The 12,800-nt window shown below is 45.0% G+C and overlaps 1 protein-coding gene across 1 annotated transcript in view; it reads left to right on the top strand.

The window, feature by feature from the left end:
• RGS6 (regulator of G protein signaling 6) overlaps positions 1 to 8,254 on the top strand; it is a 258,978-nt gene extending 250,724 nt beyond the window's left edge. Inside the window, exon 17 of the mRNA XM_066321314.1 lies at positions 7,062 to 8,254. Coding sequence (XP_066177411.1) covers positions 7,062 to 7,112 — 51 coding nt within the window. The 3' untranslated portion in view covers positions 7,113 to 8,254. The remainder of the gene's footprint in view (positions 1 to 7,061) is intronic.
• The last annotated feature ends 4,546 nt before the right edge of the window (positions 8,255 to 12,800 follow it).

Genomic DNA, 12,800 nt, shown 5'->3' with positions numbered 1-12,800 from the left:
GTATGCGGTAAGTTGCATGTGTCACCTGTATGCTGTACAGTCTGCTCCATATCCTGCCGCTCCTTTAAAGGGTAAGTATTCATTGTTTCTAGCCGATGAGTTGTCCTTCACTTCCTAAAAGCACTGCTGTGTAGTGCTGCTGGCACAGGATGACAGAACATGGACAGATTAGGCTGCGTGTGCACACTTCCTTTTGCTGCTGTGAGGGCAGAGTGGGTGAGTGATCTTTGTGCATACTGTTTGTGAAAGTGCTTGGGGACTCTTCTGGATAGAAAAGCACTGTACAGAGTTCAAACACACACACTATTAATTTGCTGTATTTCATTTGAGCCATACACAAACCCTTTAAGATAAAAGCTGGTACCTTCTCACTACAAACAGGTCTAGCTGCAGATACTAAACCATGACCTTAGCAAGGGTGTTTAGGACAGAGGGTGTGCTTACCCCTTGTTGTGATTTCAGCCAAGTTTATTTTGATACTCCAGAGAGATTTGATATTTCAGTGGTGCATCCATTTTCCTCTGTACAAGACATTTACATCCCTGGTTCCCAGTCGTGCTGAAGGTTGTCAGACAAATGGAGTCCTTTGCACAGAATCACACCTTGCCCAAGAGCCAAACCAGCAACATTCAGTTAGGTCATGTCTGAGGTGGCTTGGAAAAAACAATTTGCCACTCCATTGTGTACTGGCTGCAGTGATCCATCTGCTCCTCTCTCTTCATGGGTTTTTTTCAAAGGGAGAACACATCTTGAATTTGCAGTCCATAGACAGCTTCAACTAATGGCAAAATTGGTTCACTCTCAGCTACAAGGAGCACCACAAAAGAAGAGGATCTTACTTGTGGTGCTAGTGGGATAGAGGAGGGCTGCAACCATTACAAAGCTGTGCTAGGAGTGAGTGAATACACAGATCCTAGTTTGTGCGATATGCAGTGGTGTACTGGTATTTCTCCAAGCAAAGTGCAATGCCTCATTTAGGAAGTGTAAGAAATCCTCGCAACTTAAAATGGGGATAGGTGATACTGGTTTTAATTGGGCTGAAGCTCTGAACTGTTCCCATAAGAGAAATGAGCTAGAAGAGCGAAAAGGCAGTATCAAATGTGGGAACCTGAGCCATGGTTGTCGAGCTTCACTGTGATGGGAGGACTGGCAAGAAGCTCAGGTAACTTGTCAGTCAATCCTTAGAAGAGGAGTGCGGCCCACTCTGCAGGAATTTGGGTAACTCATGAGGCTGTGCTGGCAAGAACAGGTGAGCATTGTGCATGCTGGGAGCATCAGGCCCACCTTACCCTCTACAGTCACTTTGCAGCTCCTGTGTTCAGTTTGTGTCAGAGTGTAATTGGTGGTATTGTCCACCACATTTTGTGCGTTAATTTATGTTACTTATATTCATAGTTTACGTGTCTGTGTTTATTTTGTGTTGAATTATGTTATTTTTGAGTATTGTTTATGTTTTTAATTCAGTTTCTTATTTAACTTCATTAATTTATGTTACATTTATCTTATGTTGACAATGTATATCTTAATGAAAAAATCTAATAAAAAGAATATTTTTAAATGGGACAAATAATAAAGCTTCCCCAAGATCTGCATTGTAATATAACCTTGAAAACCAGCGCTGGCAGTGCTAGGGCCATGGCAGTCTCTTCAGAAGTAAAATTTGGTTGCAAGATGTTGTATGCCCACTGCAAGATTTCTTGTAGTATGTTAGCTAAAAGGAAAACTGAGCAGTGCCTGTGATGATGTGAAAAACCTCAGATTCAAGCCGATGGAAGGAGAATTATCTCACTTCCACTGAGATGCAGACCAGCTCCAGTTCTCTGCAAAGGGGGACAGGACAACAGTGCTCCCCAAAAGCTGACTTCTCTTCCAGGAAGGTGATGCTTCTGGCTGGAACAGATTGGGCAGCAGAGCCCTGAGCACAAATGAAGGGTAGAAAGCAAGAAGTGGGGACAGCTGTAGAAAACAAAGCCCCAAGCTGGTGGGTGGAAATTGTGGAGGTGAGCAGTCAGCATGAAAGCACTTAGGTGTGTATTGACATGGCAAACAGGAGTTTGTGCTGCCATCTCTCCTCTCTCCCACTGCTGTGGCCACGAAGCTCCTTATGGGAGAAATCCTGCCTGGGTGTTCAGGTGAGTTGTTGGCAACATGCATGGGAGCTCTGGCTTGTGCATGTTGGGGGTGGGGAATGTCTGCATGCTGAATTGAGCTGTGCTGGGCAGAGCACATCAACATTGTGTGAAGCCATGGGTACTGGACAGAACTAAACTTTCCATTTAAAAATATTTTTTAAAGTTCCTACTCTTTTTCCCAACTGTGCAAAGTGCTGGTTTTGGCAGATAAAAGCAAGGAGCAAGATGGAAACGCTGGTGGCTTATACAGGAGGTTTGAAAGGAGGGCTGTCTCTTTTTTGCATCAAATCCCAGACACAGTTTTTCCTTCTTACTTGGCTTCTTGCCTATGTTAAATTGCTGAATTTTTCTTCATTAAGATAATTGCTGATTGCATTTTAAACTTTAGCTTAGTAGCTGCTCAACAAAGGCTCAGCCACTAAAGATGCTAACCATCTCCTGTGACCTATAGGTTAACCTTTATTTCACTGGGCCTCCGTGAGCCCTGATGATCCACAAGTGCTGAGGGGTCCAAGCCTCTGCTGGACATGTAGCCAAGCAGTTAGGATGGCCACATGCTTGGAAGTCATGTTCTAGGGGACAGTTTCATTAGGTTCATTAAGAATTCCTTGATGTTTTCCTTAGGTTACTCCAAATTCAGATTTTACCGTTCCTTTCAGAAATGGCTCCTATCATGGGAGTGTTCAAAGGAAAAAATATTCATTTATCAGCATAGAGAGAACTGGACATTACAATTGCCAGATGCAGTGAAGCTCCATGTCATCCTTGCCTGTCAGCTGTGGAACAGCTCAATTGCTTGTAGGACCTGAGAGAAAAGGAAGCCTTCCTCCATCCGAGACAACGCACAACATATGTCGCACAACATATGCCCTACTACTTGTGCTATGCTGTTTGAGAGACAACAGTCTGGGCTTTTAATTGTTGTAACCCTAATTAGTTGTGACAAATATTTTGGGACTGGAGGACTGGGGATTTCTTTATAGACTTTAGACCCCATGTAAAAAGTTTACTCCTTACATCCACTCTAATCTTGCCTTAAGTTATTCAGCATATACATGTGGCACAGTAAAAGAAGCACTGAAGTGTGCTGAGCTTGAGATGGTACGCTTTCCAAATCCCCTGCCAGCCTAGCTTAGATGAAATTTCTCCTGGAAATACAGCAGTTTTTGTTGACATTTTCTTCCAGCGGGGAAAGGAGAGGGAGAGACAGTCACTGCTAAACAAAGATACAGGGAAGGAAAACATAATTTATTTTGGATGAACCTTTTCAAAGAAACTAGGTGTTGTTTGTGCCAAACCTTCACATCATAATAATCTGAAACATCCTTGCTTTGTCAGATATATCTCCATGGGAATTCTATCCATTCCATGTGGTAGATGAGACCCAACATGCCCTCCTGGACCTGAACTTTTTTGGCATGTGTTGTACCCAATGAAGAACTATTTCAGCTACCTTCAGCTTCTCAGAGCAGCCTTTCACCTGACTAACTCAGGCACTGACACTATGCCAGCCTCAGGGAAGGGTTGTGGGATCACAAAGAATACAGGGGTGCATCTCACCTCTGCTGTCTCAAGGAGGACACAGGCCACCCGCTCCTGGTTACCCAGATGACTGTTTTCTGGACACTAAGCAATGACACTAAAGCATGCTGTGGCAATCCTGTACTCTTGGGCCATGGACACCCTCTTGGCAAGCAGGGGCAGGTAGGTTTGGATGGACTGGCTGGGGGTCCTGGAGAGAGTGCTGGCTGCCATTGGAGTGAGCCACTGCCCCATTCCAAAGGAGCCATCTGTGTGCCCCACTTAGGCTTTTGTCAATCAGCTGATGCAAACCTTTTGTGTCTTCTGATGGGCTTTGTGCCTTAGAAGCCTTGCAGGGCTAAGCCAGAAACAGAAATACCATGGGCCAGCCCCTGAACTGGTGCAAATCACCCGCGCTCCAGTGAAAACAACTGAGTCCTGTTGATTTATATCAGCAGGTGGATTGCAGATCCCATCCAGCTATTCCACCTGTTATACAATGTTTTACTCCCTTCTTGTTCATTTTAGTAATAGGAAAGAGATACCAATTTTCCTAGTGAAATGCATTTTTTTCCTGATCCTCTTTTATTTTTATTTTAATGAGGATGTCTAAGATGAGAGAATCCTAAACGGATCACCTGCATCCCACCCAACTCCAGCCTGCAGATATCCACATCACTCAGACCCATGCTGTGAGGCTGACACTTGGCCCTGCATTGTGTTAAAACAAAATCCCTTACATCAGCATGCCTCTAGTTGGGGGCTGAATGTTAGAGTGCTTTTGCTTGTAGTCAAAAATGTCACAGCATTAATCCCTCTGCACAATTTCAAGGATCCTTTTGCCTTCTCTCCTAGCACAGAGGCGAACACAACAGCCGAGCAGACAACACTTCTGTCTGCTTCTTGCTGTCTTAAAACAGAGCTTCTTGGACCCATCTGTTTGCGTGTCCCTGCGCGTGAGGCCGTTCCCTGGCACAGTTCTCCTCCCAGACAGACGAGCTTTGCACTGGGGACTCATCCCAGCCTGCAGGCGGGAAGTTTGCTGCAGTTCCCAGGGTAACGCCTTTCCCATGGGACGGGGGAGCTGCAGATGGAGGCCACTGCTTTCCCCCACGACGAGAAGCAGTTACCACTGGGAAACTCCTGAGCGAAGATTTGCTTTGCACAAACCACAGCCATTGGCTCCGTTTCCAACCCTCCACCTTCTCCAGGGCAGCTGTCCCTTCTCCTCAGCCTGGCCCACTACCGGCGTTTCTTCTTCCTGCTTTGAACACAGGAATGTTGAAATGGAGGCGAGATGTGGAACAGTGTTCTCTCCTCAGCCCTGCTGGAACCTGACACAGGGAGCTGGCGTAGCCCCAAGCCACCTGCCTGTGAGAAGATAACAAGAGGAGCTGCCTTTCACAGATTAGTTAGAGTCTGACTGAATAATAGGCATTATATAAAGCAAGGCTTATTTGTTAAGGTGTTATTTTTTTTTCCTAAGGAAGTACCCAAATATTGGTGAAAAATAGCTTTTTTTTCCCCCTAAACTCAGACATGGTAATTATTCCAGGAATTTACATCCATACCTTTACCTTCTTTCTCCTATAAATAGGATTCAGGGACTGATAATTCCTTAACACTCACTCTTCTCAACACCAGCAAAATGACAGCCGTGGTCTTAGCCCCCCAAGCCATGTTGCCCTGCAGAAGACTTGGCCACCCCCCACTGGGCTAAGCTTTACAACAGTGCATTTAAAAATAATAATAATCAAAAATTTGATTTACAGGTGAGAAAAAAAACAATTTTCAAAACCCAAACCAACAAACAAACCCCACCCAAACATGCATATCTTGAATGGTGTGTTTACAGAGCTCTGGGATGCAGCTGGCCATTCCCGTGCTGAGCCCTGTGTGTGAGGCACAGAGCAATGGCTGTGGGCCTCCCCTCCCAGGCAGGACAATCGGCATGATGACAGTGTTTCCTGCAGCCAGCTGCTGGTATACAGAACATGGACAGATTAGACTGCATGTACTCATCCAGCTAAACAAATTATTTAGTGAAAGTCACACATTTCAGTAATGAAATGCTGCTTCTGTAGGGAACAGCTACATCCTCCTGGAACAGCCCTACCTGGAAAGAGATTAGAAATCCAAGGGAGGTGGGAAATGTTTCTTTTTTTCTTGAGTGTTAACTTGTTTAAAAATATTTATTTCAAATAGCCTGCTAATTTTTACCTTTAATTTTTTTCTACACTTTGCGTTTAATACTTTTCCCTGAATAATCCTCTTGTTCTTTTTGTGGCTCTTTCTTTGAAACAGCAATCAGTAAGACTTCCTATTGCAAAGGAAATCTCGGCTAAATATAGTAATGAAGAGGAGGTTGTTTAAGAGCTGCTAGGTATTCTACAGCTCTCTGGTATTCCCTGAATGTTTATTTCAAGCAAGACTTTTTTTTTTCCTTTAAGAAAAACATTGTTTTTCAAGAAGAAAGCTCACCAAATAAATACAGCAACTGGTGCAATACCTGAGATAGTTTTTCATTGTTATATCAGTAATTGCAAAGGCAGTTGTTCCCTGTTTGGATATATCCTGTCTGCAAACGGAGAACACTGTCTGTAGGTCCTGCAATAGGTCCTGTAGATCCTTCACTCCTGAAAGCAGGTGCTGCATGGTCTAAGTTAGGGAACGGGTTCAGATGTGCGAGTGACCTTCCTTCTTCCTAATCCTTGGTTCTGCCAGTCAAAGGCTCATGTAGATGACAGCAGGGCATGAGCAGGGTTGCCACAGCCACACTTTTGCACTGGTGGCTTGGAGGAGAGCACAGGGAGGGCAGGGAGGACAAGCAGAGTGAACAGGCACCAACCCAGGAGGCAAGTGACCAAGGAGTGTGCCAAGGTGAGTGACAGCAGGCCAGGAACAGCTAAACTGTTTCTGAAATTCCTAGACCTGCTCCTGGTGGATGCTGTGCAGCTGATACTGATTCACAGACTGTGGGAGCGACATCCCAGTTTTCAAAGCAGCCTTGGCTGTGCATCCCTCCCCAAGCTGGGCAGAGCTCTGTACCAGCAGGACAGCACTGAGCAGAACAAGTAGCAGTGAGTGTAGGACAGGGCTTTGCTTTCACCAGTTCCCATGAAACTGGAGAAAGGAAATATCTTCACAAGACAGGGTCCCAGGGCACAGCCTTGAGTGATAGCCACTGGACATCATTAGGCACAACTCCTCCTTGCCAAACGACTTTCCTGGGGCAAAACTGCAGGCACATGAAATTCTAGAGGCTGGCTCACCCCACCTGCCTCCCTTATTGGGAGAGCCTCATGCTCCACTCTGGGGGAAAGCCCCTGCCCCTCACTCCCGGAGAAACTATTCTACGACATCACTTACACCTCTGGATCTCTTGTGTTTGTCTGTCCCTCCCTCCAGGGAAAGTCTCTGGCAAGCAAACGGCTCACGGGCCTGATGCAGTCCTCCTGACAGCTCCGGCCAACCGCCCCGCGGGAGAGACAGCTGGGACCGCTACCGGGGACGGGGCGTTTCAGGGAAAGCAGGTCCCTGCAGGGGAGACAGCCTGAGCAAGTGGAAGCAGAGAGCCACACGCCAGTGGAGCACCTCTCTTCACAGTTTACACCAACACCTCCCTGTCTGCACAGCTCCTTAAGGACCCTGAGCCAGGTGCAGGTACTTTGTTTCCAACTGAGGTTTGGAGAAGCACACTTCACCTTACACAAGAAGTTGACAAGGCAAGGGTTTGCTGTCTTGTTATTTAAGGAAACAAACCCAACTGCAGCTTGGAGAAAGAAGAGCTGTGAGAGATCAGTGTTTTTCCCCATCTCTTTTCTCTCTGGCACAAACGTGACTGTAATAAGATGGCGCCACAATCTCACTTCCTCCCTTTCATGTGGCCGTCTGGATTGAATAAAATATCTGCTGGAAGCTGCTTCTCCTTCTCACAAAATCCCAAATGCATTTCTCCTGCAGATTGACTGACTTTAACTTTGTTTTCTCTTTCCTATGTTTCTCCTCCTTTAAAGCAATGGGAAAAAAAAAAGGCACTCTTTAAGTTCATCACTCATTGTCCTTCCAATAGCATGTAGCATGTCCAGAGATGATGGCCAGATCCTCAGCTGAAGTCAGGACAGCAGGAGTGGTTTTCATCACCTGAAGATCTGCCCCCTTCAGTCAGACTGATGCTGGTGCAAATTCTCTGACATCGGCGGAATCGTTCTGCATGTGCACATAGTGCAAATGTGATCAGACTCTGCCTGATACTCAAAAAGTCATATTTGAGATGTGCAAAGCACAAGCACACATACACATACACAGTATTTTAAAGTGAGTTAAATATTTTATTTAATTTTTTATTTATTTCAGATTTTGCATACCTAATCAATGATGGATGTTCAAGGTTTTCTCCAAGCAAACCAAACCGAACTCCAGCTCTCCAATCAGAGAGGGCCAAAATCCATTCACATGTGTCCAGGGAAAGGCAACTCTGATGTGGGCTGGTGTCAAAATTCAGCCAACAGAGAGGAGGGAATTGATGGAGATGGAACCAGCAGCAGCAGGGTGTGGATGGGCAGGGCACTGGGTGCCAGGTGACCCTCCCTAAACAGTAGCACACCTACTCAGATAACTGACCTTGCTGAGAAGCATCATTCTGAGAGTGAAATTGTACCATTGGAGCAAATGAGTTTTCACTAAAACTCATCTGACCTGCAGCCCATGAATGCAACAGCAAAAGATGACCCAGTAGCTTGTTTCAAGCTGTTGGAGGTATTGAGGTTAGGATGAAGACAGGACTGATGTGACTTTATTACAAAATCCACTTACACTAGCTGCAGATAGGAAAATGGCCTGCATTCACATACAGTATACTATCTATATATAAAAAAGAATTTCAAGACTCAGCTGACTTAGTAGCACAAAATTTCCATATTTTGTAAGCAGTTCAGATCTGAAGTATACATGAAACTAGCCTTTCTTGGTCTTCTTCATCATGCCAAGGCAAATTAGCTTTTTGTACAGGCGGTAGAAACTGCTATATGGCTACAAGTCTGCATTCCTACCTAGGCAAAAGTAGACAGCTGGCTATCAACAATATTCACTTCTGAGGCAAGTATTACTCTAATATCTAAGGCCTATGTATGCACAAAAACATGCCAGCATAGTTTCTGTCAGAAAATGTATCTTCCTCTTTGTCAATGACAGTTCTCATTCTGATACCTCTTTTCTTTCCTGCAGAAAAGTCCTAATATCAATTTTACCTAAGGTCCATACACCTGCATGGATGTACAGTAGGCTACTGAGTATGTTTGTTCTTTACACATGCCTATACCCTGAACAGCCTGCTGTCCGAGGCCTTCAGATCCAATTCATCCTACGTATACATGACACACAATAGAGTTCCAGAACTGCAGAACCACCATGAATGTCCCTGACATTCCTGTGGTCCCCTGACTCTGAAGACAACATTTGGTCCCCTCCAAATTGTCACTTAGCTGTCCTTGCAGGACTCATTTGTCTTGTCCTCTGTTACACACCCAGCCAAAGAGTCCCTTTGGGAAATACCAGGTCTTTGTGTAATAGGTTCACATGTCCATTCATGCATATGCATATGTGCCCCCTTGGAAATCCCTAGGAAAATGCAGAGGTCATCTCCTCTCAGAGCCTTGTCAATGGTGTTTTTATCTCTGTCAAACCCACCAGTGCCATGCATCACTGGAGCTCTGTAAACCAACAGCTGCTTGCACTCCGAGCTACTCTACTGCCAGTGCTGCCCAGCCACAAGGCATTTCCCATGGGAGGCTTGTCTTGTGAAACCTCAAACTGGTCTACAGAGCATTCCTGGGCAAGATGTACATGAAACTGGTGTGTAGCAAGGAGCAGGGATGGTAAACTGGTACCTGTGGGTCTCTGCTTTGCAGTGAGCTCCTGACACTGGAGAGGTCTCCTGGGGGAAGGATGGGGTAGCTCCACGGAGGTACTCCTCAGGTCCTGCAGCATGGAGGCACATGTGGGCAGGACTGGAGAATGCTAGTGGGTGGTGGGACAGGTGGAATTTGGGTTATGGTCTGTGCAGGCAGCAGAAATGCCGGACTTCAACCTGGGGATGTGCTGCTGTCCTGTGAGCAATGCATTCTGCTTTGTCTTTCAGCTTTATATCCTGCAGGATGGTCATGTTGGCTGCCACAGTATTTTGCCTGTGGGGAATATTCCATGTTTGAACAGTTGAGCACATGGAGGGAATTCTTACAGAAATGGAGAGTATGCATATGGGCGTGCATCAGGGGGCCTGGATGCTGAACAGCTTGCCATTTAAATGCACACTCGTGCAGATTAATCTGCTCAGCAATGGCTAGCTGAGCGGACAGAGCTGCATATCCTCTGGAGGGAAGAAAGCTCTGCTCCTCATTTCCTGACTAAATTTCTCCAAAACAAACATGAGAGTAGACAAGGCCTCCTCCTGGGAATATATATCAACTGTTCTTCACATGTCTTTTACTTCACATATGGTGATACTAACATGTAACTACTTCCACATGAAGAACATCCTTGAATTATTGCATTTTAATGACCTTGCTTGTTCCAAGTGATGCTACTTTTGTACACCCAATGGTATCCCATTGAGCATTGCAAGCAGTAATCTGCTGCTTTGTAAGTGTCCGGTGTCTTCCAACTACCTCATCATGCTGAAGATGAGTTAGGAAATCAGCTTTCCACCTCTGTTTATGCTCTAAATGGCATCAATTCAAAGAAAGACAGTCTGGAAAGCTTTTACAATGTCCGAGCTGTGCAAGCTAGCTACAAAACTTCCCATACTTACAGGGCTATGGCTGTGAAATATGGCTGTGCACTGTTATTTGGATAATAGAGTATCCAGAGCATTCATGGCTAATTGTGGCAAAACAGCAGCAGGACAAGCACTAGGAAAGGTTCGACGAGCCAGTGCAGACAGTGTTAGGCTGAAGCAAATGGATTCATGTACTCTCAGTATAACTCAGCACTAAGATCCCATAGTGTACTGTAATAAAATGGTAGCAGGGCAGCCATAAAAAGTGGCAGTAAGCTGACATAATAATACCGGAATAAATGTAGCAATAAGGTAACACAGGCCACTGCAGTAAAGTAGCATTTTGATAATGCAGCAATAAGACACAACAGGATGCTGCAGTAAATTAGTTTGGGGAATAAGGCGGTAATAACAGTGTGTGTGGACAAACAGTGGTACATTGGTACCAGGTACTGCAGCAATAAAGATAACATAAGATGTCCAAGTAATAAGTTACTACAGTAACAACAACATGATGCACTGTAAAGTTATATCAGGATGCTTCCATGCTGCAGTCAAATCCTACAAGAGGTGGTAGTGAGACAATGAAGACAAAATATACCCCATTTCACACTGCAGAACATGAATCAGTTTTCTGCACCATAACCCAAATTCTGGAGTTATCTCAGCAATACCAATCCTCTCATTCCCGCTTTCAAGGAAGCTCGGGCAAGAGTGTTCCCCCACTCAGACAATTATTTTGGTCTGAAAATATAAAACTGACTCATTGTCTCTTCAGCCAAATTGTCACAGACTGTGGTGAAGTTCTTTGTTTAGTCCTACTGAGGTGAAACCCTGGTGGTTTTGGTAAGTCCTTTGCCTTTGAAAGGATTTGGCTCTCTCATCTCTTGGCATGGGTGATGCTTTTAGCCTAAAATTAATTCTGTTTTGGGTGGGAGAAGGGGAACCCAGGTACAGAACATCTGACTGTACCAGTCTGTTTCCTAAAATGCACAAATAAATGGAGCATCCTGGAAAAGTCAAAGCAACAAGGACCAAATCTGTTCTGTCTGTCATGCACTCATGCACACAAGAACAATCTTCCTAGAACCAGTGCAAGCCCTGGATGCATCCATGGGCAGGCCTTGGCCTAACCCTGTTCCCGGTGTCCCCAGCAGAGTGACAGAAGCAGTGTGTTTCTCCTTTCCTGCTTTTCCATTATTATTTTTTTTTTTAATTTAACCTCACCCTCTGTATTAAATGATATTGGAAAAAATTAGTTTGCCTTAACCCAATATGCAGCAACATGGGCAAGGACTAGGTCTGCCCAAGGAATTTGCTGTCTTTGCACTCTTCAGTAGAGGGGTAAAGCATTCTGAAAAATAACTGGCAACTGCTGTTATACTCGATAATCATCAGGAATAAGGGTTTAGTCAGAGCATCTACGTCAACAACAGGACTTGAGTGGAGTGTGTGTGCTAGATAACAAGATGGTCTCCTGGGAAAAGGATGTAAATAGGGCACTACTGCAGTCTTGACTAGCAAGAGCAGCTCACAGCTTCACAAGTCCCAAAGGATACAAATTTTCTGCTACATCTTTCTGAGCCTTTGCACAACAACTTTGCTATCCCTTTGTGTGGCTTTCTCTGTCTCTAGGTGATTGCTCAGTTCAAGTTTGGAGCAGTGCTCTGATACACCTTGGCTTGGCTCTTGCCTTAAACTCCTTGGCTTGCTTTTATTGTGGTTTAATGATTAAGCAGGATTATTAAAGTAGAGCTCACAGTAGGGTGAGATAGGCTAGGTTATCATGATTACGTAGTTTAAGCTGTGAGCAATTTTGAGCTCCTCAGCACTGTATATAACCTGAGACAGGGAACAAGCAACGTGGCTGCTCAGCAGAACAGTGAGCTGGTGAACAATACACTATCTTCATGCCCACACATACTTTGAACTTACTGCTGAGGAGAAATGCTTTGTAGTGAGAAAAGTAATCTCACGGCAGGGGAGAGTCAGACCTGATCAACTTTTTCATGTGATACAGATTTTGCTTTGCCAGCCCCTAGCATCTGCAAAGCTCGCAGCTAAGAGCCAGCAACCTCCTAATCCTGCTGCTAAGCTTTGGAAACAAGCTTTTCAAAGGCTGTCTTTACACAGCAATGCTATTACTTGAAGGCTTTTAATGTGAATTTATGGCTATAGCCACAAGTGTCAGTGTAGCTGCCCTCTGTATTTGCAATAGGAAATTGTGGATTCACCCCACACAGAGGGTGGATGTTAGTGGGCAGAATTTAGGGTTGTACCAGTGCCTTCCTGTCTGGGGACCCAGAAGACATGCTGAAACATCTCATCTGGCAGAGGACAGCTCTCTTGTGGGCAATGGCATTGTTCCTTGG

Source organism: Sylvia atricapilla, chromosome 6 (assembly GCF_009819655.1).
Source record: "Sylvia atricapilla isolate bSylAtr1 chromosome 6, bSylAtr1.pri, whole genome shotgun sequence".
In the NCBI taxonomy this organism is placed as follows: Eukaryota; Metazoa; Chordata; class Aves; order Passeriformes; family Sylviidae; genus Sylvia; species Sylvia atricapilla.
This window is presented reverse-complemented; position numbering and strand designations above follow the sequence as displayed.